This window comes from Urocampus carinirostris, chromosome 5 (genome assembly GCF_059441175.1).
Source record: "Urocampus carinirostris isolate Australia breed hairy pipefish chromosome 5, RoL_Ucar_1.0, whole genome shotgun sequence".
Lineage (NCBI taxonomy): Eukaryota > Metazoa > Chordata > Actinopteri > Syngnathiformes > Syngnathidae > Urocampus > Urocampus carinirostris.
In genome coordinates, this window is record NC_142353.1 from 29099329 (window position 1) to 29127065 (window position 27737).

A 27737-nucleotide genomic window follows, 5' to 3' on the forward strand; every position below is an offset into this window, starting at 1 on the left:
AGAGAGAGAGAGAGAGAGAGAGAGAGAGAGATAGATAGATAGATAGATAGATAGATAGATAGATAGACAGATAGATAGATATTAGTTCAACTTACACGCCAATTTTAAGGATTTTTTCATATTTCAAGAGAGGAACAAGTAAAATATATCTTTCAGAAATCAAAAAAGAATAAGTTAAATAATCTGCAAATATGGCAAGACATTTTTCTTCTTTTATTATCAAGCCTGAGAAAAAAAAATACCAGGCTAATGTCTAAAAAGTCGACTTTATTCAAAGCAGCGGCAGCTGTGATCAAGGGCAAAACTTTAAATCATTGCAACTAAAAACTTCCAAATATTTGAGTGAATGGATTTAAAGGACAACGCAGAAGAAAAGCATAAGAAAAGAAGTGCTGTAATGGGAATTATATTAAAGAAATTATTATATTTTTTTCAAATCTTTTATCTTAAGCTAGATAAGAAGCAGCTTCAAGGTCCAAATAGGAAATGTCTTTGATATGATGTCAATCATTCACTTTCACAATCATACATCTAAGACACTCTTTAAGGGTTGACCTATAATCATTCTATTACGCCACTATCTTGTTCCCTGACTGTCTGGTAATTGGTCCTCAAGGAGAATCAGAATTGTAGCCGTGACCCCCGTGGAAACAGGAAGGGAAACAAGAGTTCTCCGATGGTGGCGCTAGAGATAACGAAAAGCGCTGGGAAACAGTAAAATCTGTCGTTTGTCTGTTGTCATTGTGTAATTGTTTCTAAAGTATTTTGTCATTTTTCATGGTTAACCCGTTTGACAACTACCCTTATTACGTGAATTTTCGTTAAGAATAAACCAGGTAAAGTGTTCTATAAAGAAACACTAGGGAAACATAGAGAGCAGGCGCACGGGTGCTGTTCATTTAAGAGGATAAGAATGAAAAAAAGCACACCACACATGACACAAATTGGCTCTCTCGGCCCCAGATTTCAGAAATAGTTAACTGGGCATAATGGATTAAGCCAAAAACAGTGCAGTTCATTTTGCTCTGCTGGCCCTTGCTTTTAGCGATTGTCAACCAGGGATAATGGATTATGGCCACAACTGTGCATTACATTTCGATGGACACTTGGACAGTCTTGTTCCCTGACTGTCTGGTAATTGGTCCTCAAGGAGAAAGAAAGAATTGTAGCTGTGACCCCTTGTGGAAACAGAAAGGAAAACAGAGCAGTTTCTCTGATGGTGGCGCTAGAGATAACAAAAAGCTCTGGGAAATGGTACAATCTGAATTTTGATTCAATTGTCGTTGTGTAGTTTTCTCTCATTTTTCATGGGTAACCCGTTCTACAACTACCCTTATTACGTGGATTTTTGTGAAGATTAGAGCAGATAAGTGTTCTATAATCCCACAATGTGGACCAGAAAGAAACACGTGGGTAAAAATATGGCAGCCGCACGGGTGCTGTTCATTTAAGAGGATAAGAAAGAAAAAAAGGACACCACACATGACACAAATTTGCTCTCTCGGTTCTAGATTTCAGAAATATTTGACTGGGCATAAGGGATCGCGGCAAAAACAGTGCAGTTTATTTTTCGCTGCTGGCCCCTGCTTTTAGCAATTGTCGACCAGGGATAATATATGAAGGGCGCAATTGTGTCTTTTCATTTAGACGGACAAAAAAAAAGAGCCTTCTGACAGTCTCTGGTCACAGCAATTTATGATTGGGGACAAGGGATTGCGGCTGTTCAAGCCCGATGGTGAGAATGCTCTACTCGATCTTTTTTTCCTGCCGATAAACGCGTTTGAAAGGGACTTCATTTTATAGAGAATTTGTTGGTTGTGTTTCCCTTTTCTGCCCATAATAATGGATCCCAAGAAAATTATAAATAAGTAAAAATAGAAAACAGTGACAACAACGATCGGTTGCAAAATACGAAAATTAAGTGTCTGTCAGTGAAGCGCTGCTGGAAATTACAGGAAATGCTTTAAAAATATTATATTTTTAGCTTTTTACCAGTATATTAATGTTTATTAGCAACATAGGGAATTATTGATGTTTAGGTTCATGCTTGTTAATATTTTTACTTTTTTAAGTATGTCACTATTTTAAGAAGTATTAGGCGCTGCTTATATGCGATGGAGGCTTGTATGCGAGCATATATGATACTTTGAATTATTTTTGGTTTTGATGGTGGTTTTGTTTTTTGAAAAAAAGATGTATATATTATAAAATCTATGTCATAACTTCATGTTACTTTAATTGGGTTACTGTCAAGACGGAATCAGGACCCAAATGTGTAGCGTTAACCACAAGTTTATTGATAGAAAGAGGAAGGGCGGCGCCCGCGATCTGGTGCTCACTGGACGCGGGAAGCAAGCCGCTCACACAATCGGATCGCGATCAAATACGTGAGTGGATCTTCCGGAGCGGGAAAGGGAGGTGTCAAGGACGGAAAAACAGGTCAATAGCCGGGACAGGAGAGCAAAAACGTAGACAGGATCGAAAAAGGGTCGTAAGCCTGGACGGGAGAGCAAACGTGGTCGGAATCAAAAACAGGTCAGAGCCGGAGACAAACTGAAAGATCCGGAACGGACGGGTGGAAAAAACGGGTGTAAAAACGGGACAGGTGGGGGTCAGGGTCAAAATGCTTGCCTTGTAACAACAGATGTTTGCTGACGGACTGACAACCAGAGAGTGAAAGGACTGGGCTTAAAAAGGGACAGGGAACCAATCAGGTAGTCCGCAGCGGCTGGCGCCAAATGAGCGGGCACAGGTGACGCTAATCAGTAATCATGACAGATACATTCGAGAAGTGTTTTTTTTTTTTCCTGTTTGGGTCGCAACTTGTATTAGGACTTAATGGGGGGTCCTAAAGTCAGACTAGTTGAGAATCACTACTCTAAAACCAAAAATGTATGTTTCATTTTCCTTTTATCGGTCCTCGATTTGGTAAGTAACACCACAGGTGCTCACGAGAACGTCCGTATTCAGTCAGGTCCAGGTCGCCCAACTCCTTACTTAACCAGCCCGCCACAGCGGTAACACGGTAGTCAGGGCCTCCGGGCTTGATGTACGACACTGAGGGGTCGCATCCCCGCGCCTCGGAGCTCCGATTCCCGGCTCGACCCCCGCCGAAAATGGCGGCCGGACCGGTTATTAATGAGGTCGCGTAATAGGAATTAATGTGCAGGAGCACAACAGTCTTTAAAGGTTAGAGTGGTGCCGGTAGAGGAGAGAAGGTGGAGGAATGCAAAATCTTTAAAGGTCAGCATATGTGCTCCGCTCGGGCTCTGACGAGTGTTTATTACTGCACTCTAGTGATTTAGTGGGGCTGGTGACCAAGGTGGAGATGATGACGATGATGGCGATAATGATGACCTAATAAAATGAGAAGGAGGTTGTTTCTTGTCTGTAAAAGTTAGAAGTTTAGCTCTCTGAGCAATGAAATATGAGGGTAAATATATCCTCCCCTATTTGTTTTCGATTTATAGAATTATATTTTGTATATTTAGATGTTGGCCAAGAGAGAAATGTCACCAGGATGTACTTGCCCAAGGCACACCATGGGAAATGGTGCCCCTACAACCCTAGTGGTTAAGGGATCCAATCAACCAACCAAGCATATTGTATACATATATTATATGTATGTATTATAATATATACAGACACTCCCCTACTTATGACCATTCGACTTACAATAAACGGTAGATACGAACATTTTTTAGGGATGACGATAAATATACCACTTCCTCTTCCTAGTTTGTGTATAAACATTCTATACTGTATCTCCAGCGCGCTAAGAACTTTGACATTTTTATTGTTTAATACCTCGCGCATCCATTCAATATTGTTTGTGTAAAGTGTAAAGAAAAGGCGAGCTGTTTCTTTTGAAATGAAAGTGGAATAAGAAAGCTTGATGCGGTTGAGAAAATGGTTGGATCACTTTTTTTCCGACCAATTTCTTCCCCGGAGAAGGAAGTCGCCTAACTCTTGAAGCTCATCTTCCAAAAGTAAGTTATTTGAAAAAAAGAGCTACAAATGCAAAAAAACAGCTATACAGTCATACTTCTATCTATCAATATGTATACGCAGTAGACCACCTAGGATACAGCCACCCCACCTTACGATGTTTTTACTTTACTGAGGAGTAATATGTATTTTCCGGCCCCTCTTTATGGCACTTTTTCTCACTTTACCACATAGTTATTTTGTGTGACAGAAAAGAAAGAAGAAAATGTGATTATTGCCGTTTCCATTGATATAAGGAGTTATGTCTCTAAATGTCAGTCAATGTCATATAAAATTAAAATTTGAATTATTTTTATCGTCATTGATATCAATGTTGTGAAACATAGTATGCAACGAGATTAGACATGGTACTCCACAGTAAAACATGTAACATAAAGACTTTAAAGGAGAAAAAAAAGGACTATCAGGATGAATAGGCAAAAAATTAGTGCTTAGAAAAACTGGCCCACGTTATTATAATAATAATAATAATAATAATAATATGAAGAAGAATAGTGCATCTTAACACTAGTACAGTGAAAATAAGTGCAATAACATTTAGCAGCAGCAATTTAATAAAATTATGTTCTGTTATTGGTTTGCATCACAAAAATGCCAATAACAGATTGGCTGCACTAGCTCCCACAATGCTATTCTCTCTGCGCATTCAAATTAAAATATTGTGTGGTTCCCAAAGATTTTCGAGTCAGTGATACGATACTGCATTTTTGTACTGTGCTCATTTCTATATGGTTCAAAACCTTGCAGTGATAATAACCATGCAAACGAAGCTTGTGATGATCAAGAAGTGTAAAAAAGGCACTCGAATCACTACCTTCGCTATGTTGCATGGCTGTAACTAATCAGTGAAAGTAAGGAAATCTTCTGATGGCATGACAGTCCCTGCAAATCTGTTTATTACTGAATCCACTGTCACTAACTCTTCCCTACTTTTGCATCCACCCATGACTCCACTTGACCAGATCACATCACACCGTAGATACCTAAATTATATTTGTTTTCCTGTATATGTCTATGTATCCATGTAATTCAATCATAAACACATATATTACACATAAATATTACTTTTCAAGTCAAGGCATATTTATCTGTATCACCCTTAATCACAAAATGTCTCAAAGGACTACACAGGTCTTAAACTTGCATAAGTAAAACTAAGAAACCTTGACAAAAGGCCAAACAATAGGTAATCCGCATTCCAGGATGACCAGGCTGCAATAGATGCTGCATTGGGCAACAATACACAATCAACAATAAACATAGTTACTTACTATACTGTATACTATTTTCTTATTTCAATATTTTTATCTGAGCTACATGGAGTTCGTAACCCACATATACATATATACACATATATACATCATACCTTATATTATACATACACACACATATTTATATTTATTTATATATATATATATATATATATATATATATATATATATATATATATATATATATATATATATATATATATATATATATATATATATATATATAAATATGTGTGTGTATGTATATATATATATATATATATATATATATATACATAAATATGTGTGTGTATGTATAATACTGTGTTGCGAGCGTGTTGCTAGTAGCGTTTTGCTACCCTTCACAGGCACGGTTTGGGATGAAAGTTATGAAGCTTTGAAAACTCTCTCGGTGTACCGTCTTTCTTTGTAAATATGTGTAACCATGTATAATATGTATTTACAACTGTATATTTTTGTAATGTATTTATTTTAGAGACTTATTCTGATATGTTTTCCACGGGCGAATCAAAAAGAAGGGGCGAAAACAACGGGGGCTGAAGGGAAGTGGAGTAAAGGTGAGACGTGTTTGTGGACGCAGCGGACAATAGTGGATTTATATTTTTCCCACCCTTACCTTTGGAAATATACATTTTTTTTTCCTTGGATTATTTTCAACGGGACCCGGACTCTGCAGGTCTGCATCAAACCTTAAGTACCGGTATCATGTTCCGTTAATTTTGCCAGCTGTGGTTTTTGGACTGTGTACTTTATATTCAGTTCACAATCGTGGGACTCAAAGTCTGGTTTGGGTTAAATTTGTGATTGTGTTACATGTTTTAATCTGGGCGCATGCGGCTTATATACAGGTGCGGGTGCGCTCTAAGGTCCATAATTTACAGTGTATGTATATATATATATATATATATAGATAGATAGATAGATAGATAGATAGATAGATAGATAGATAGATAGATAGATAGATAGATAGATAGATAGATAGATAGATAGATAGATAGATAGATAGATAGATAGATAGATAGATAGATATACACATATATTATTAAATAAAAAAAAAACTTACAAGAGTTTTCCAAGAGCATACGGGGCAGGTGGCAATCTCCGTGAAGCAAGGCTTGCAAGATCAACCTGGGATGGCTTCCTGGGTCAGAGGTCAGAAGCCGGAGCTGACATTCAGTAGCTTCCTGGCCCAAAAGACCGTCTCTAAAAAATGGACGAATGGAAAACAAGTTGACAGTTCTGCAGTGTCAGGTGAGGGACAACAATGGAGGGAATAGGCATCAATGTGGTGTATGAGACAGACCGAAATAAAACATCTTTTATTGGGAATTGTCTTGAAAAAGTACTTGAGTGTATCAAAAAAGGTGTATGCTAAATTATTCTAAAATTGGTATATTATAGTCTACTCTGCTGATACAAAATATTTTTCCCCCAGTATCAGTTATGTCACACGCCACTGCCCATCAGTGCCGAAGTCCGGCTTATACACAAAGATCAGAATGACGCTTGACACTGAAAAACAATGACCAAATGATGAAGGTGCTGCATCTGAGTCAGATCAGCAAGCTTATCCTGCTTCTGGTAACCATAGAAACCAGTAGTATCTGTTTCATGTAAGGGAGCAAAGTCCTATTTATAAAACAGCCCGGATCTTGGTTGGTCACAGCCAGGCTGTACTTGCCCAAGACAAAACACAGGAAGTAGTAGAAAGTGATTTTAGAAAAATATGCTCCATTTAACATTTATTTTCTACCTAAATTAAAAAAAAACTTGAAATTAAAAAATAATTATAGACAGGATTGTGAAATTGTTCAAAATAACTAAAAATACTTAGCTCGGTGCTGGCCAGGATACCCATTAAAAAAAATAAAAATACATTTTACCCCACTGGCAGAAATGTCTGCTCATCTTAGGTATAAATTTTGTTATTTTAAGATCATTCCTCTTGACTCCCCACTAACATTTCAAAAATGGACACAAATCATGGCCATAACATATGGACAGTCCCGAATATTATCAAAAAATGAGGAAGCAATTAAATAAAGAAATGAGAATGACAATCTAGTCACTACAAACCAACCCCCCCCCGCCCCCCTCCCCGCTCTGCATCCACCTGCTACTCCACAATACCAGATCAAGTCACATCACACCAAGGGTAAATACTGTAAAGTTTGTTTTGAATCACATTTTAATGTTTTTACATGGGTTCGGAACAAATAACATAGATTTCAACCTCCCACAATACGTTCATTTCACATTGCAGTCCACACCTCAGAACTGAATCATGTTAATTTAGAGTTAATCTTGTGTTTTTATTTTTTCAATATTTATAATATTATTTTATGTATACATGTATATACTTTCCTAGTTTCTATTTTTGCGCTGGCAACTGTGTGGACAGCAAAGTAAGAATTTAATTGTGCGGGGAAGCGGGGTCCTTTACCGTGCATGTGACAATAAACACTGAATGTTGTATCCAGGGGGTCTACCGTAGTTTCTAAATTCACATTATTTTCAGAGAAAAAAAATCAAACTTTGACAGCCAACCACCTTGACCCTTTTGGATGCCTTTGCACGTTTTATTTTATTGCAATATATGCAACAAGGTTAAGCTCCTTCAGCATCCTACTCAGCAAATGTCTTCACTCCGGCTCGTATTTATAATGTGCACCGGGAAGGAATTAGCTCTAATCGTAGCTGGCTAAAAGCAAATTAACATTTGGGAGGCTGCCAAATACATGAATATACAGCACTACCCCCTCCTACATCTTTTGTATAAGCGAGAGGCTGCAGCCAGCTGTGGGTAATGAGCCGTATCCTTGCTGTGTGCAAGCGCCAACCCGGGTACGCGTGTTAGCAAGAGGGCGCTACTTTATACATCTCAATAAAATTGAAAGCGAGGCGCAGAAAGCAAGCGTTGTGTTTGAGTTTGGATGCACCCCTGCTGCTTGACTGAGGCAAACTATGCCTTCTGTCTGACAGACTCATTTATGATGTCAGTGTGGCCGCAAATCCACAAGAAATCCTCTTTTAAACCGCTGTGGCGCCCGGTCGGTTTGCAAAAAGGGGAAAACTGAACCGGGACAGATGTTTGAAAACAAATTATGTAGCATGACAAGTAGACATACATGGGATAATACGTGTAAACAGATGTTTTTATCCTTAACATCTAATGTATTCAAATATTTCCCTGCCTAATAAAAAGTTTTTTTTTTCTTCTTCTTTGTTTGCTAGCAAAAAAGTGAACCCGGTCAAAGAAGAAAAATAGAGTACTATACTCTTATTTTACCATATATCTTTTTTTTTTAATCCAGAAAAATAAAGAATACTACCCGTTTTTGATGTGTCAAATGGTGGCACTTTTGTTGATGTATTTTTCTGTAATTTTCTTATTTTAATGTTATATTCTAATATATATATCTTGAGAAATTGGGTTATACGAATAGAGTACAGACGTTCCCCTACTTACAACCATTCGACTTACGAAAAACGGTAAATGTGAAAAAAAAAATTGGGGATGTCAAAAAATATCTGGACATAGCTGTAAGTAAGATTTTGTATTGTGTGCACCTTTTTCCGAGTACCGGACATTACTGTAGTGCTTCTTTCCGCCAGTACCGGCGTGTGGCGCTGTAGAGGTCACCCAGCATCCACCCCGAAGAAGAAATCCGCTTCCTCTTCCTGGTTCGTGTGTATACATTCTATACTGTATCTCCAGCGCACTAAGAACTTTGATATTTTTATTGATTAATATCTCGTGCATCCATTCAATATGGTTGGTGTAAAGCGTAAAGAAGAGGTGAGCTGTTTCATTTGATATGAAAGTGGAGTATTGAAGCTTGATGCTATTGAGAAAATGCTTTTTTTCTGGCACTTTTTACCACGGAGAAGGAAGTCGCGTAACTTTTGAAGGTTATCTTCCAAAAGTAGGTTAAACTTAACTATTTATCTTTTTAAAGCATATTATTTTATACATATATATTTTCATTTTTATTTTTATAATGTCATTTTTATTTTTCAGTTTTAAAACAATGCAGGTTACATATACAAGCCTTAAATAAACTTATATCAACCTTAAACATACAAAATATAGCACTGAAGCAACTTACGAACAAATTCAACTTACGAACGATCGTCCGGAATCTCGTTCGTAAGTAGAGCAGCATTTGTGTTTCCTATTGAGTATTGGTAACACATACTGTATTTGATATTGAGTATTGGTATTTTTCTAAAGAAAGACATTATAATAATGATTAACAAAAAGAGTGAAAAGTATGAAAAAAAACGTTATCATGGATCCCGATCCGAGATATTGAATCCAGCTAATTGGATATTGCACATCCAGTATTTGATATGAAGTATCAATATCAGTTTAAAGAAGGATGTTACAATAGTTGGTGAAAAAAACAGTATGAAGGATACGGAAAAACAGATATGAATCCCGAGCGAGTACTGATAGCAGATATTGAATCAGACTGATACTACTTCACGCGTTCTGGTCCACATCATAACTATCAATACTGGTATTGGACACCATGCTTATGGTTATACAAGAAGGAACTAAGGACATTTTTGGAAATTTTATTTTCTTAATTATCTATTGTAACAATTCTAGAAATGTAATGAAACTGTCATAATTTAAAGAAAATTGCTGTATCTAAATATGTTGTTTTTTGTTTTCTGAGACAGGGGCCACATGGTAGAAAAAACATTCTAACAGAGGGCTACACTAGTAAATAAATGACATAAAAAGTGTGCCTTAGCTGTAGGGTTGGGGTTTTTTTTGGAGGCTCGCATGACAATACAAGGAAATTATTATTATTATTATTTAAAATATGATTGAGGGATGTAAGATTTGATTATCCTAACCCTAACCCGTATTATAAAATTACCCTAACCCTAACCCTATTAAAGGTTTTTTTTCCAAATATTTTTTTCCTTCACTAAAATGTATATTCTTGTAGTGTTTCTCAACATTAGGAGGGGTTTCCTCAATGTCCTCTGGTTGATTAAAACAATACAATAATAGTTGTGCCTGGTTTTTGGCAACATCGAGTGGATACATTTAAAACTGCAAGCCATTGTTTGACGCGACAGATCTTTTTTCTCTTGTGCTTCTCGCAGCATTGTCTCTAGGGAGACATTAAATAATGTGTGCTACAAAGAGATATTTTGCACTGATTACGACATGGATTGTTAAAATTGTGACATTTTATTATTAGGGTTGTGGATATGCCCTCTGGGTCTGGCTTCGGGCCAGAACCAGTACTGCTAAGCGAAAAGGTAGGGGCAAAGGAATAAAGAGGTCATAAAAATAAACTAATACCCGCTCGCTCGTGCATGGGAGCAAGAGTGCGGGGGTCGGTTTGATTTGTGCGCCATCAGCACGCCGTGACATCACCTCTGGCTGTGAAGGAGATTACAGGGGAGGCGGGGGGAGTCAAGGGTGAGTGGGGGGAATGATTGACTGCACCTTAGAGGTCACACGGGTAACCTGATGCACGTGTTGGCACTGTCTCATGCACAGATACTTAATTACTACATTTATTCTATTATTTCTTTTAACATATTCTTGAATGTAGTATTTCTTTAAAACGTATTAAATAAAATGTGTAAAATTTTGGAAATTGCCCTGCAACCAACCCCCCCAAAAGACATGTTTTAAAAAAGGAATTTAATTATGAATTAAAACAGTTGAAGTTATAATAGTTTGTGTTATTTAAAATGTTATTTAAAGTATTGTTTTTCTTTTTCTTCTGTTTTCATTTTAATTATAAGCATTTTTTACTATCTTACTTTTTTTATGGTATTTTTTAATGTGGAAAGCTTGAAGATTCACCTTAAATTTCTTGTCCTTTAAAAAAACACTGAACTGTCTTATCTGTTTAATGTTTCAAAATCGGGAAAATTTGATTATGTGGGCATAGGATGGCGTGACCGACATTTGTTTTGAGAAATGTAGCTGAGTAACTAAATCTCTTAACTTTTGCCAATGTTAACCCCCAGTTAGTCATTAATTTTATAATGTTTTTGCTTCCACCTTCAGCATCCCTGCATTAAACTTGTTTATTCACAAAAATCAATTAATTATTTTTTTAATAAATTCACAGCTCACGGATCCCTTAACCTCCTTGGTCCTCAGGGTATCACCTCGTAACAGATCCTTCTCCAATACATATCCTAAATTACAGGGGGGGACTCTTATTTGACAATCACCATGGGAAAAAAATCTAGATTCCATTTTTGAAATTACGAATTGGCTTGTTTTGTTCAAATTGACATCGTATTAATAATCTCTTGTGCCTTTCATATTTCTGTTAAAAAAACAAACTTTGTAGTAATGACGTTACGTTTTTTGCTTCGTGGCATTTTAAAGGTTCTTTTTTGGATAGTAATGAATTGACCCCAAAATGTGTTGCAGGTGCAATCATAATAGTGCGTGCAATACCTACATCATGACTTGTTCGGTGAAGACTTTTGGTTCCAGGGCGTTTAGCCAATGGACCCCTGCAGTCCTTTCCAACTGCTGTGGCACTGAAGTATCGTTATCTACAAACGTTCTGTAAAAGACAGCATGAAATTTCAACATTTTTTAACATTGAGTCACCTGGTAACTAATGTTGGGACTAATGTGTTAAAAAGGAACTCATTTCTTAAACAAAATGATGTTTCTTAGTAACGAGTACTGAAATGTAGTAATTAAACTGTGCGGTACTGCTTTACTCAATAAATGCAGATAATGAATTGCAATTATCTTTTACTGTATAATCATCCTGCATTAGTCATGTTGTTACATATATCCCTCAATCCACAAATCACAATCTAAAAGGACGTGGGCGTTTTCATACCTGCCTACAAAGTACGACTGAATATAGTTACAGTGGGGCCATATTAAGCACACCATAGAACAACGCTGAATTTCTTCTCTTGGAGATATTCTCCCTACTGTATATATTTTCATCCAAGCAGTTTTTATAACTATGAAATAAAATATTGAAATTAAGGGTTTAGGTTTATCTGTGTATATTTTTTTGTACTCCACCAGTAGTGAATGGCCGGCAGCGTGTACCGATGAGGGCATGGCTAATACTGGAACAACAACAAAAACATGCATGTCAGGTTGATTGGCAAGTTCAAATTGCCCCTAGATGTGAGTAAATAGTTGTAGGTCTCCGTTTGCTCTTTGACTGGCTGGCAACCAGTTCAGGGTGTCCCCTTTCCTGGGTCCCTACAGCTTATGGCAAGTTCAATTCAATACTTTTTTAGACTTCTTTAAAGCCTTTCAAAATCAGACTTCAAACCTAGTCGACAAAAAACACACAAATGAAGCAAAAACCAAACAAAACAAAAAAAAACACAAATATTTCTTACACACAATTCATCGTTCCTCCTACATGTTACCAGGCACAGCTTCGAGACATGAAGAAAATCCTTTCGTCGGATAGCCACTTTTTATTAAAATTACACTTTTCTATTGTCCAAAGTAAACGTATCTGTCCGAAGTTGCTATGTGTATTGTGGGTAGACCTTAGACATGTGACTGCTCTAAAAGGTCCGACTGAAACCACATCACGATTTTGATAGTTCCGTTATTGTGGTCACGCTACGTTGCCACCAAACAATTAAAAAAGATAATTGATAAATGTTACTAAATATTCTAAGTTCAAACAGATATAAATCTTGTTAATGTTTTCACATTTATAAGACTTTCGAAAATTTGATTTAAGACATTTTAATGCCAATTGAGTCTTGTTTATAGAATATTGAATTCAATCGCTTTTAAGACTTTTCAATGATCCGTGGGAACCCTGCCTACCGACTGCTCAAAGACAGCTGGGATAGGCTCCAGCAACCCTGCAACACTAGTGAGGATCAGCGGTGCAGAAGATGGATGGGTGGTTGGGTGTATGGAGGCATGGATGGATGTAAATTATTTTTGCAATACACCATGCCTGGAGAAAAAAATAAAATGTCTCGGGCAGTACCTACAAATGGAGAACTTTGAGTAATTTGAAGCGACAAAATGGATATGGAGTGTCTCCGCTAAGTGTTACTTTGCAAGCTCTACATATTGCACAAGCCAAGTAATATGAAGGGTACACCGCGTCCAAAGGTTGTTGTAGACATTTTCTTGTATTTATTTAATTATGTGTCTATTTTAAAGCTGTTTTAGGGTGTCGGTTTCAATGTGAGCAGATATGCTAATTTGTAACTAGCAATACTTCTGGGTGACCGTAATCTGAGAGGGGAACTGAATTGCTTTTTAACTTTAACAACTAGTAAAAGGTAAATCAATACTGTTTTTCAGTAACCGCACAACACTGTCGGTATTGTTTTGTAACACACAAACCTATAAAGCAAAGCAAGGGGCGCCGTGCTGATCACGAGGACAGAAAGGAGTTGTTGGCACAAGCCGTGGATTTGGTAGGGCCAATCAGAAGATCCCATAATGATGACGATTTCCGAAGAAGGGTCGCGGCGGAGAAAAGCTTCAGGACTCTCGCATACGCTCCACATCAGGTGCTTTACAAACAGGAGCATGGCTGTGATGTCGCATCTTGTGGAGGGGAAAACAATGGGAAATGGATACAGTTACTCCGTGTTTTCTTACTTTACTAAATGAGTATAGAAATAAAAAAATGAAAAATACTACGGGCTGTACGGAATTTGGAACTTTACTCGCAACCTTCACCTCTAATTACAACAGGGAGACTGGATTGCGCAACCAAACGTGCATTTATCTGGTAAATTAACGAATTGTTGATCTGAGATTCGATCTGCAGCCTCAGTGGAAATGTTTAAATCTTAGCTTAAAACACACTTCTACTCCATAGCATATGAATAACCTATACTTTATGTTGATAATATGTGTATTATTTGCCCTCATGTAGGTTTTAGGTGAGGGGATGGTGTCATAATAGTCTGTAGTTTGCAATAGTCTTTGATCTGTGCAGCCCTTTGAGACTCTTTGTGATTAAGGGCTATACAAATAAACATGACTTGACTTGACTTGATCCAGCGCTAAATGTGGACACGTTACGGCAACAAGCAGGATTGATACTGAGTTACAAGGCCAATTGAAATTAAGCACAGCAATTAAAAGGTTTATCCTAATCATGTTATAAAATCACTTTGTTTTTTTCCACATCGTTGCTCAGCACAGTAGTTGCGTGCTCCAAAGATAATAATCCACATCTTACTGCAATGCTAGGAGACCTTTTTTAGGTAGTGCTTGCAACAATTAACCACCTGGGAAAACCGTTTATTTTTCTCTAAATGACTGTTTTTTTCTACTGTTTCTACAATCACTTGATGGTAGTGAGTAAACTGCTAAACTGTACACAACTGCAAATGTTACCTTGATAGCTAACAGCTTTGCGTTGTACTTTTTGGTATTTGTGTAGTGCAGTGATTTTCAACCACTGTGCCGCGACACACTAGTGTGCCGTGAGAAATCGTCAGGTGTGCTGTGAGAAATTATCCCATGTCACTTTTTAAAATGTAAAATTTTATAAAATATTTATGAATCATTTTCGGCAAATATTATGTCATTGTCAAAAGTCTGTGCTGTAAAAACTGGGGTTGTTATAAATTATATTGTAATTAAACATACTGTTCAGTGTCATTTTATAACATTTTTGGTTATTGGTGTGCTGCAAAATTTTTCCAAGGTAAAAAAACATGGCCTCGCTCAAAAAAGGTTGAAAAACACTGGTGTAGTGCATAATGTTTTAAAACACCTTACCGTTCAAGAAAATGTAGATCAAATGATGAATCATTCGTCATATACAAATAGAAACCTTTTAAGTTATTAAAATAGGTCATTGAGTACGTTGTCACCATAACATGAGTTTTCCAGCGATATTAAGTTTATTATTTAAGGATCACATTATTACTTTGATAATCACATTATTCATTTTAGTTTTTGTTAATGCACATAATTTTTTTCCACATATTTTAGTAAAGTATTTACTTGCTGAATGTATTCTTTCATATCAGTGTATTTCTCAGCAATGGTCTTATTACACAACCTTGAAGGTTCAGATGTGTGCTAATCTCTTGTACAGGGTCTTCTTTTTTTTGCTTTGTAATGTTAGTTCCGTGTGTTTCTTAGTGCTGCATGTTTGCAAATATTCCTCACTGTAAGAAAGGGGCTGAACCCTTGTTGCATGTCTTTTGGTGGGAGAACGTGTCTCCATCGATTAGTCCTGAGTGCACTCTGATTTTATCTCTAGTTGTATTTTTTCAAAGTCCGAATACTCGGTCTGGTCCTGGAAAAGAACACGCGGCGAGACACCGGAATGCCCTTCTTTTCACCTCTATCCCCATTCCCCCATTCCTCTACCTAATAGTTTCTGCCTCAAACAGCTTTGCTAAAAGTAAGATAAAAGCACATAGGTGCAGTGGAATAAAACGGCTCTTCGTACTTAGTTGGACATTGTTAACATGTACTTTATAAAGGAAATATTTAACTTTCAACTTTTTTAAGGACACCTCAAACAATGCATTCCATTGTTATGAGCTAAGTATTTCTTAAAATGAATGTAAAATGTGTTTGTAATGCGTTTAATTTTGGGGGAGTGAAAGAAGAAAAATTGGCTAGTAAAGTTTGTGGGGATTTTTAAAGAGTGTAATATTTCACCATTAAAGGTTGTTGTAGCTTAAAATGGAGCCAACGGCTGTACATTTGAAGAAAACAGGATATGGAAGCCTGAATTATACCAATGGGCATAATTCGTAAGCTTTTTTTCAATATTTATTTGCGTATGCAAAGATGAATTTCAGCCAGCAACAGGACATGAGGGCGGCTTTCATTACCCGCAAGCTGCAACAAAAGACCGAGCGAGTTAGATACAACCAGAGCAGCTGACAAGAGCGAATTGTTGAGTTGGTCAGAGCTGACTAACAACTGATTAGAGCAACTATCAAAAACAATAGTGGCTAGCGGTGACCCTTCCCATGCAGCCAAAAATAGTTGTTAGAGAAGGAAACATTGGGAAAAAAGTGAATGATGCCTGAATGACAGAACTCAGCATTCATCAAATACAGAGACGAGCTACTTTTGCAAAATGGTCATTCGGTATTCCTTAGTAGTAAGATGGTGGCCAAAAATGATGGGTTCTTCAAGTTGTGTAATTACCCATTTCCTAAAGGTCATTACTATGAGACAGTACATGTTTATTTGCTTATTATTTGAATCACTTGTCCTTTTTTTTAAATGATTGAAATATTTTCACACTGCATTATAATAAAACCTGGGACTTTAAACATGTTTGTAATTTGACTTTTTGTGGTGTATAATGACCTTATCTGCAAGTGCCTCTTAAAGGAAGGCTGGGCCCTGGCATATCTCCTCACTAGCACCTGCAATGTCTCGGATAGCACTTGACCCAGCAAGTCTTTGGCCAACCGCGGCGGTAGGACGGCCCAAAGATCACTACGGAGACCACACAGGAAGTAGAACCACATCTGCACAGAGAAGGAACATCGCTCACCCTGTAAAACAAAAAAAAAAGAGGTGAAAGAAGGTCTCGGTGACCAGGCCACCTGCACTCAGCACCTGGTTTCTTCTCCTGAACCGGAGAACACCCCACAAGCAAATTGAATGAAGACGAAAGTAACTTAAACCTTCTGGAAGAAAGAAAATGAGAGCTCCTCATCTCCACGGTCCAACAAAGAAGCTTTGTGGTTGAAATGGTGCGACCACACGGACATCCAGTCAAAATTGCTCCATTTCTTTCTTCCCACTTTACTTCATCGATCTCAGATATTGCTCAATCTCGTCCCTGGGGTGAGTCATTTAGGGATTTGTTTTAGGGGCGGCAGTAGCTCAGGAGGTAGAGCGCTCGTCTTGGGATCAATGGTTCCTAGTTCAAATCCCGTCTCGTCCGTGTTACATGTCAAAGTGTCCTTGGGTAAGACACTGAACCCCTAATACCCCCAATAAGCAGGTTAGCGCCTTACATGGCTGCAAGGCCGCTATTGGGAAATGTGGAGCACATTGTAAAGCGCTTTGGGAAGTCATTGACTTGAAAAGCGCTATATAAATGCAGATCATTTCATTTCATTTTGATGGGAGCAAGACCTGACGTCGTGATCAGGATGAGAAAATTGGCCTACCTCCGTTGACATCAGAAAATGAGTCCAACATAAATTCTGAGCTTTGGATGAAGATTTCAACTAGAAATCAATTGGGATCCCCCCTCCTTGATCAATTGATTATTTGCTTCTTTTTTTTTTCAATCAAGATTTTTATTTATTTATGTATTTATTTATTTCATTTACAATTTTAATAACACTGTTTACTTGACTTTTACTGTTGACAGATTTTAATAGTAAATTAAACCAGAAAAAATAGTCCTAACACATTTTTACTCAAATATTTCTCTAGTTAAAAAAAGAAGCAAAATAGTATGCTCAAATTTGCTTAATCAACAACAGCATCAAAATATATGTATATTAGTGTGGGCCTTATTTCAGAACTTCTGATTTTTTGTCAGCAAAACCCTGAATATGGTGTGAAACCTCTGACGCATACATTTCATTCGAATACTTGGCCCAAATAACATCTGAAACTGAGTTGAAACAAAATTATCAATAAACAAAATATAATACGAAACTACAGTTTACCACACAAATGTGAAACGCGTGTATCTATCTGAGTGTTTGGAACGCAAATTTTGAATCCACATAAAAAAAAACCAACAACAATCATTTTAGCTCTATTGCTTATATTCCTGGGGCAAATTGGCCTTGTGCACCTTAAATATGTCCGGTCTATCCAAAACGTCACAAGATGTTTGCCTCATGGTTTCTCTCCATATTCCTTTGCTTGTTGAAATATTTTTGGGGTAAATATTATCCATATATAATGACTAAACTAATTATGCATACATATTTCTTTAAAAATATAATAATTAAAAAAAACTGATAAACAAAGATATAATACACTTTAGTTATCCTATTGAGTTATTATTTTCAAACTGCTCGTTCATCCTCCTCAATAACCTTTTCTGGGACAAAAGCAAGAGCGTGAATGTGATTTGGAAAATAAAAATGCAAGGAGAGCGCCAAGGCACGAAGAGGGAAATTTGATTTATTCTTTTTCACACTTAAAAAAACAGAACCTGGAAGATGTGTCTCCCTGCACCCATGCCAGCATTCATCTGCAAAAGTGGCGTGCTCGAAAGAAGAAAAAAAAAAAAAAATCACACCTGCGCTCAGCAGGTAGGCCCGACACCGTTGACCCGGGAAGCGCCCCGAGGAAGGAACGAGGGGGGGTTTTCGACTGCATTAAGGGACACAGCGCTCTGGCCCTTTTGCTACGTTCCAGACAGGCCCACTGTAGACTTCAGACAGCTGAGCCCGAGGAGCAGAACCACCCCCAACCCTGGGGTAGCGTGAAAGCCACAGATGTTCTCAGGAAGTTCATAGTGGAAGGTTCGGCAAGAAAAAGAAGGTGGGAATGAACGGGAAAATGAAAAGAAGATGCGGGAGATCCCGTGGGGGTCCCAAAAAATGACAGATTTTCACTCACACCGCAATGTAGTGAAGACCTTTTTACATTGATATCAGTACTGTATTGTAGACATAATAAATATAATAAATATCTCAATAAAATCATCAACTTGTGTCTGAAAATAAATAAATAAATAAATAAATATATATATATATATATATATATATATATATATATATATATATATATATATATATATATATATATATATATATATATATATATATATATATATATATATATATATATATATATGAATATATTTATAATGTATATGAATAATCAGAAAATTGAGTTTTAGTTAATTATTTTTCAAAATAGGTCTTTATTTATTTATTTATAATTTATTTGGGTACTATTCTTTAGTATTATTTTGTTTTAAATAATTTGTAAAGAATTGGTAAACACTTTTTTAATCTCATTTGGGTTATATATTTTAATAAGATAACAATAATCTAAATAAGATGTTTCCTTCTTTTTGAGATTTTCTGTGTATAAAATGAGAAAATACCATATATATTTATCTCTAATAATTGAGCCCACTTTACCTCATAAAAAGCTTTGGGGTCAGCCCAGTGGTGGCTCTCGGCATCATGAAGCAGGCAGGTTGAACAAACCTGGATACAATAGCAGCTTAGTTGCTCTTTCAAGGTCTCCGCGGCTCGCCGGTACTTCTGCACGGGCAGTAGACTCAAGTGCCTGCACGGAAAACACCTGATTTATTGCAAAAGTTCAGCCTGACATATTGTCTCCTTTAAATCTGCCTGCCTTGATACTTTCCAGAAAGAGGGGAGATTTTAACAGGAGGGGGTGCAGGAAGCTGAGAATGACTGGCGAAGAGAGGAAAAGCTGTTTTACGAGCCAGAAGGAAAGAGTGTCGGCGGAGGGGGCAGAGGTGGAAAAACGAGAGCGTGGAGGGCGAGCCTGATGCATTCGATGGGGAAAGGTTAAAGCACTATTATAGGGCATAAAAACACCAGATGTAGACTCATTGTGGGTGTTATTAACACGTGTCTGTCATTTTCAGTTCCGTTTCAATCCTGCACACTAAAATCTAAGACAGGTTGGTCAAAAATTCAGCAAATTGGATTATTTAATCTGGCCTACCATGAATGTCTGAGTATGTCCAAAAAAGAAGTGATTATCGAGTTTATTTAGATAGATAGATAGATAGATAGATAGATAGATAGATAGATAGATAGATAGATAGATAGATAGATAGATAGATAGATAGATAGATAGATAGATAGATAGATAGATAGATAGATAGATAGATAGATAGATAGATAGATAGATAGATAGATAGATAGATAGATAGATAGATAGATAGATAGATAGATAGATAGATAGATAGATAGATAGATAGATAGATAGATAGATAGATACTTTGTTCATCCCCGAAGGGAAATTCACATTTCCAGCAGCATCCCTGAGCTGAGAACAATCGAGAACAATCGAAAATAACACGGGAGCTGCTGGAGTGGCTGCCATTCGTGACGGCGCCGGAAGAAACGATTCAATTTGAATCATGTACAAACAAACAAATAATTGAATCATGTACAAACAAACAAACAATATTTATGTTTCTATCAAAAGTTATGATCTTAATGCAAACCAAATGCTTTCTCTGTCAGGTAGAGTGAAATGTTGAGTTTGTATAGAGTGGTGAGTTGGTTCAGGTGTAAAACTGCATTCACTCAGCTGTTAAAATGAACCAGTTAACACAATACATGCCAAACATGAAAATATTTTCCGCATTGTTTGTGAATGAAAAATTCCTTGTCATTCATGATTTTAATATGTAGAGTACCTATAAGTTACTAAAGTAAAAACAAGACTAAAAATCTTTACAATTGTTTACGTATAACAGAAAGTCTAGTTTCAGCCCCAAGGCCAAATTGAATTTGCCAATACTGAACTAAGTTATACAATTAAAAAAGAGGAAAATGTTATCCCAATTGCAGAAAAAAAACTCAATTTATGTACATTTTCTTGTTTTTGAAATATTGAATCTATAATAATTAATAATATTTTTTAAATGATCAAAATACTCCACCACCACTCATCAGAAATGTTGACACAATTTAAGGATTAGTTTAATTTTTTAAAGATAAAAAAAATAATATTTTTTAAAATGAGCTAACTATTCTACCATCTAATTGATAAGAAAATGTAACTTCATTTATTTGCTTCCTTTTTTCTTTGTTTCCCTTTTTTTACACAAAACATAACATCTTAAAACAAGGAAAATATTTTCAAAAAAAGCCAATTATTTTGCAATTTATTTATTTTTTATTTCAAGAATTATTTTCTAGTGTCAATGCAGCTAGCAGTGTCGACATGGCTAGCAGCTAGCAACTTTATCCAAACAAACACAGACCTTATATAAAAAAGTTTCTAATGAATACATTGAACAAAAAGTCACTTTTAGTTAAAATTAGCCGGCTAAAAAAATTATCATGTGAAAATGTGTTTGTGTTTTCAATTATGTTGCAACAGACATCACATCATATAATCAACAGATTACCTGAAAAGAAAAAAGGGATAACAGGTTAAAGCCACCCATCCCCAAAATAGCTTTGGATGCTTCTTCTGTCAATCATCAAGAATTTATCGTATCCTAAATCATGACAACAATCATTTGTTAATCAATTTAAAAATGATCACATTTTTGAATCACGAAATATTCATTATTTTACAGTTGGAGATTTTTTTCTTTTTCCCATCCTTCTCCTACCTACCCTTGAAAGACAATAAAATGTGTAAAACCAGAGACAAATGGGCCTTTTTTGAGAACAATTTTAAATGTGGTTGGATCTGCACCAAAGGTGATCTGCAAAATGTACCCAATGACCTCTTGTTTATGTATTGTTTGTCACTTGTGCTAGGAGCTAAGGTGCTAACAATGTTTAACTGAACCTATCTTATCTCATACAAGTAAAATGGCCGGGTGTTGCCAAGCTGATAGAAGATTGGATTCGGCTGCTTTAAGTGGTCGGTGGTAGGGAGCTTCAGTACCCAGTTTAACCGCTAGTGGGCATTTGAGACACCACAAACGCAGACCACACAAGAGCAGATCTTTGGCGATTTTGTTGGTATCTATTGGTGGTGCCTTAACCTCAAACCTAGCTAAAGACACTCGCTGAGGCCTCAAGTGCACCAATGCATATTTTCAGGTAAACCGGTTTAGCCATTTTGGAGCCTATAAGTAACATACAGACACACACATATACACACATACACACACATCAGGGTTTATAAAGTAGTTTAGAAGATGGATATAAATATATACAGTGTCAAATTTAAGACATTAATTTGGTTCTACTTACACTATAGCTAAAGAAGAGGCTGAGTCATTCAGCCGAGCATGGTAGCCCTCCAGTCGTTGGAGTAAGTAGATGCACGTGGCCAACAGAGCCGACAGATTCCTGAGTGGCAGAGAAGATGGAACTTCTCGTGCTCTCTGTTCTAAACGGTCCAGGATAGCTATCGTTCCGCGGCCGCAAGCCTCCACAAAGCTCGATCGGACCTCCAGTAGCGAGCTGTCCCTGCAGGCAGCTGCCAGGACCAACAACCTGTCCAGCTCTTCAACCATCGGGATGCAAAACTAATAATAAACAAGAAAAATACATAATAAGCAAGAAGCTGTACATAATACAGTCTCGACTCAGGGTTTGGGGCAGGGGTGTAAAGCTCATTGTTACCAGCGTGGGCCCTATGAGCATAATGGCTGTTCTCAAGGGACCTGATGTAACTTGTAAAAGTAACCAAAATGTATTGGTATACAAAAGAAGTGAAAATACTTCTTTATGTAAAGTAACTCTGAATTTATTAATTACATAACTCACAATGCTACATATTAAATGCATTGATACCTCTACATACGTGTTATGAGAAATTCGAGATTCTGGATGTTTTTCGAATTTTTGTAAAAAAATAATTGCCTGACACATGAGAAAATCCAAGTTATGACAATTTACAGACCTAACCAAGTCAAGTCAAGTTTGATTGTGTATAGCCCTTAATCACATGGAGTCTCAAAGGGCTGCACAGACAACAGACTATTGCAGACTACAGCATGTCAGGTTTAACTGCAGGTCAAAATTGTCCCTAGATGTGAATAAGTGAGGAAGCTGAAAGTGGCGTACAAAACATTTTTCCCGCTAGCAAAAGGTGTGCTTTACTACTAGAGACTGGAGCTTTGAAGTAATTTTATTATCATCTTATGTATGTTTTTACTGTATAATTATGTCCACTTAATTTTTGTTTAATCAAATAAATAAACAAACATACAGACGGACGGACAGATGGACGAATGATCAAACAAACTACGTTTATTTGAACTCAGCAAAAAAAAGAAAAAAGCATCAACTACTTATTACCAAAAGTCAACAACAAAATATTCGCACAAAACAGAAATAACAGCTGACCAATAAATAATATAATACATAAACATGTTCCCAGAGGGAGTAGACTTAAGCCAATGCTTTCAATTTCCCACACTTATTACATTATTTTCTTTCTTTTTTTTCCTTGCAAAGAAGAATTTTTTGAAAGACCAAACAAGAAAACAGAACATTACCCCACATAGGAAAATTACATAACAAACTTATAATTGTGTCACTCAAGACTCGAATAGCACAGGATACCCAACATAAATCTTTTGGGGGAACAAAAAAGATGTAAAGCATTTCATGATGATAATAATATTAATAATATACAATGTAAATGTGTTTTATAGCCACATAACGTTTACTTAGATACTTTTTGGAGGCCAGTGATGTGTTAATCAGTTTTCAGTTATTCCATATCAGGAAAACTCGCTCGAGATACGAGCAATTCTAGATCAGAGCACAATCCAGAAACAAATTCTTATCGTATGTAGAGGTATCATCGTAGGACAAAATAACAAATTCTTCTTGGACATTTCTAAGAATCGTCTATGTCTAAACTCCACTCATTGGCATCAATTTGGACATACTGGTGTGTAAAGGTACTCAGTTGTCACTTCGCAGATATTGTTGTCACTACTGGAATGGTAGTTTTTTTTCCAAACGCTCTTTTCACCTTTTCGTATTTAGACACTCCGACATTTTAAAATCGTGGGCTACATAAAATGATATGGCGTGACACATGTAGTTTAGGGGCTCCCTGACCTGGTCAAGAACTCACAACTGGTAACATATTAGCACATTTTCTATGAATCAATCATTTATTTCATTTTAATCGAATACTATTGGTTTGAACCAGTTTCCTGTACGGCGAAATAAACTCCATACAGTATGAATCAATGCTAGCAGCCTTCTCTTTGTTTTAAGAATGCAAATGCATGCATGTAAAACAATGACCTACATGTATGCAAATAGGTTGTGCAGTTTCTGGGCACGAGGACGTTTTGACACTCGTATGGAATGGGAAACGCAAATGCTGTCTGCGCCCTACGGTTGTGAACAAATACAACAGTTAAGGAGTAGACAGAGAGAAGTACTCCATTTTAGATACATATTAAGTCTATTTTTATATATTTTTTAATATATATATTTTTATTCTGCTGATTTTTTTTATAGTCAAAAAATAAAAAGCTTCTATAGTTAGCCATACCTTTGCCACCATTTTAGGAGCATCTCTCTCAGAGTATGTTTCAAAGTTGTCATCGGCGCCATCATCCATTGTCCGTGAATTTTCCATCAAGACTGAGTAGTGTCCCAAAGAATGGAGGGCTTCCTCTTGCTGAAGATTCTTGATAAAAACATCGTCCAAAACCACTTTGACGCAGTGAGCCATGTGAGGAGCTAGCCCGCTAAAGGCTGACCTCCAATCAAACTCTAGGACCTGAAAGATCAGAAAACCATGTTTTTCTATCACTAAATGACATATCCGAAAAGGGTCTGCTGTACTTCTGATTATTTATAAGTACTATTTATAGAACGAAATTTCAAGAACTCACCTCTGATGTATGAAAAGTTTTTGTTGAAAATGTTTTGCTTAATTCTGTCTGGTCTGATTCCTCTTTACCTTTTTTGAGGATGCCTAAAAAAATATAAATCAATTATTTGTCATTGAGTCAAGAAGAAACGTCAGACATGAACAAAAATGTCTATGGTTCTTGATAGCTCTTGTGTAAAAAGGTTTTGGCAGAAAAAAATAGCTTACTTTTAGTATATTTTCACTTATTTTAAGATATTGTATTATCTAGCATTTGAACAAGCAAACTTATCTCGAAGAAATATCTTTATTGTATTTTTAGAAATATTTTCTTCCAAAATGAGAAGTTTTCGATACTTTATTTTTAAAAATACTTTTTCTTATTTTCAAAAACATTTTCTAACTCAATTCAATTGATATACTTTTATTTATTTAGTTTATGTATTTTTGTTGTTATTATTATTATGATTTCTTCCATTTTACTGGCCAAAATTATTAGAGTACTGTTCTCATTCCCTTTCGCTTAAAAAGTGTGCTCCGTTGTTGCAAAGTTTGCTCATACGCAGATAGCCAGAAGCATTGGCTTACATTATACATGGATGTATACAGCTGTAGCTTTTCTACCGAGTAATCCGGGGTTTGTCTCTGAACTACGAATTTCACGATGCTTTGCGGCATCAACATATCGCAGATGAGGGAAGTAATGATTCCTTGTATTATACTATAGTACACATATACAGTGATACGCCGTTACTTGACTATAGACCATCATCCATTCAGGATTTGTGTTCCAAAACCTAATTGCTTGATAACCGAAATTATTTTTTCCCAGACAAAGCAATGGTAAATATTTGTATATGTTCACTTTTCGAAATACCCTACATATAAATAAAGCATGTACGTTAACAACTCATAAAAACAAAGAAATACAAATTATTTAAATGTGTAGATAATAAAGATAAAACATGATAAAGCTAAAAACAATTTTAAACCATTTACAGTACCTTTGAGCACGAGACATTGTACACTGTTCTCAAATTCCACAAGTATTTCCTTCTTCAACTCTACTGTTGTTCTCTTTCCAAACAATGCTACCTGAGTAGAAATTCTAGCCCTCCTTTAAAAGCTTATTGAAAACCTCTAATTTGAAACCTTAGCCTTTCTTTGAAACCCTATTTTGAAACCCTATTGTTAAAAACTTACCTAACTATTTCCTCGCTTATAACCCGTCTTTGAAACTCTAACTTTTCTTTAAAACACCAACTTCACTTTGAAACCTTAATTTGAAACCCTAACCTTGCTTTTAAACCCTTCATCTGCTTTGAAACCCTAGCTTTGCTTTGGAAATTTAGTCTAAAGCCATTTCTTTGCTTTTAACCCTTTTTTGAATCCCTAACCTAAAACTCAAACCTTGCTTTGAAATCTTATTTTCAAACCATAGCTTTTCTTTTAAACCCTACTTCAAAATCCTAGCCTTGCTTTTAAATGCCAAATTGAAAACCCTAACCTTGCTTTTGAACCCCGGTTTTAAACCCTAGGCTTGCTTTAAATTCCTAGTCTTGCTTTGAAAACCTTACTTTTAAACCATAGCTTTGATTTCAAATCCTTTTTTGAAACTGTAACCTTTATGTGTTCGGGTGTGTTCTAGTTTGTTGTGAGTTAAGATTTTTCATTGGAATACTGACGCAAGAACTACTCAAATACCGATTTGTGTGAACACAGAGTCATTTGAGTACCTAAGTATTACAGTATATTGGTCCTTCAACTCAGAAATTAAAGTACTACGGATGGTTATGGAACGGATTACAGGGAAGATCGAGGAAGTACTGTATACCATAATTCTAGTCGCTCCAATGTTAACCTACTACATATACTCTAACCAGAGACAGTTAATAACTCGAAGGCAAAGGAGGGAGGCAAAAAACAGGTGGTAGAAGCTAACGGCGATGCCGTCACAAGTTTAATTTTCAGGATTTCAATCCAATTCTACCCAGATGGCATCGACTCCAGTCTGGAAGGGGTAATTCCAGGAGGGGTATTACGGGGGTGTGCGACATGTACAAGATGTTGGGCTGGGTTGCAATTAAAAAGGCATGCACATCAAGGCCGGGGTCTCCTAATCAGTAGGCGAAAAGTGAGACCCCAGGCGAGGCAATTTAGGCCAACACGAGTGCACGGAACGGAAGCAGCCAGCACATCACTTTTTGACCTTTAAGCTCGTTTAATGAATTTCTGGTAATTAAGCCGTTTGATTGCCTCGAATTAATGACTTGGATAACTGGCCTTTAAAGGCTGTTTACCTCTCAGTAAATTGAGCCTTTCTGCAAGTCGTGTTTTTATAAATGTAACCTTTATGGAAATTACGGTGGGCGCCGAAAAAGCTTTCCGTTATTTCTATGCACTGAGAGAAGAGATAATAAAGGAGAAACTCCCGGCTGGAATAAATTCATTCCAGACAGCTACAATGGCACTCGGTAGAGCCCGGACCTCTGCCAAGGCTGATGAATAAAGCAGATAGAGTCCCCTTCCTCCAACTTTAATGTCAATAATGGGGAGAGTCTTTTCAAATTTATTCGGCTATAACTCAAAAGAACAGCGTCTTCTTGTGGAATAGTCCTAAATCACAGCGGAAAATGTTCTTCTCCAGTCGGGAGATGTCTAAAGTCTTGGTATAGTGAAAGAAATGGGTGGAAAAAAAACGATACTTTAGCGAGCATGAGTTAAAAAGATTTTTGGATTTCCACTTCTACGACTGAGTTACCGGTATATACTGGGGGCGGTCTCTACATTAGGATACATACAATGATCTTTTTTGAATAGGCTACCGTTCGATTTATTTATCTAACTCGGGACTCTGATTAAATGATTTTATCGATACAATCAATCCATAATTTTCTTCCTGGCCCGGCCCCTCTGCCAAATTTTTTAACCCAACGTGACTCAAAAAGTTTGTCCACCCCTGCCCTACATCGTAGCATACCATCATATTTATGCATTTTCAATTTCATTTATTG

The 27737-nt window shown here is 36.6% G+C and overlaps 1 protein-coding gene across 1 annotated transcript in view; it reads right to left on the reverse strand.

Annotated features, from left to right (window-relative positions):
- Positions 1 to 27737, reverse strand: part of kiaa0825 (KIAA0825 ortholog) — a 215324-nt gene that overhangs the window by 134482 nt on the left and 53105 nt on the right. The window contains exons 8-15 of the mRNA XM_088336394.1: positions 24746 to 24828; positions 24400 to 24630; positions 22128 to 22405; positions 19347 to 19497; positions 16585 to 16775; positions 13630 to 13836; positions 11732 to 11839; positions 6343 to 6482 (exon numbers count right to left, since the gene is read on the reverse strand). Of these exons, the coding sequence (XP_088192520.1) occupies positions 6343 to 6482; positions 11732 to 11839; positions 13630 to 13836; positions 16585 to 16775; positions 19347 to 19497; positions 22128 to 22405; positions 24400 to 24630; positions 24746 to 24828 (1389 nt within the window). The remainder of the gene's footprint in view (positions 1 to 6342; positions 6483 to 11731; positions 11840 to 13629; positions 13837 to 16584; positions 16776 to 19346; positions 19498 to 22127; positions 22406 to 24399; positions 24631 to 24745; positions 24829 to 27737) is intronic.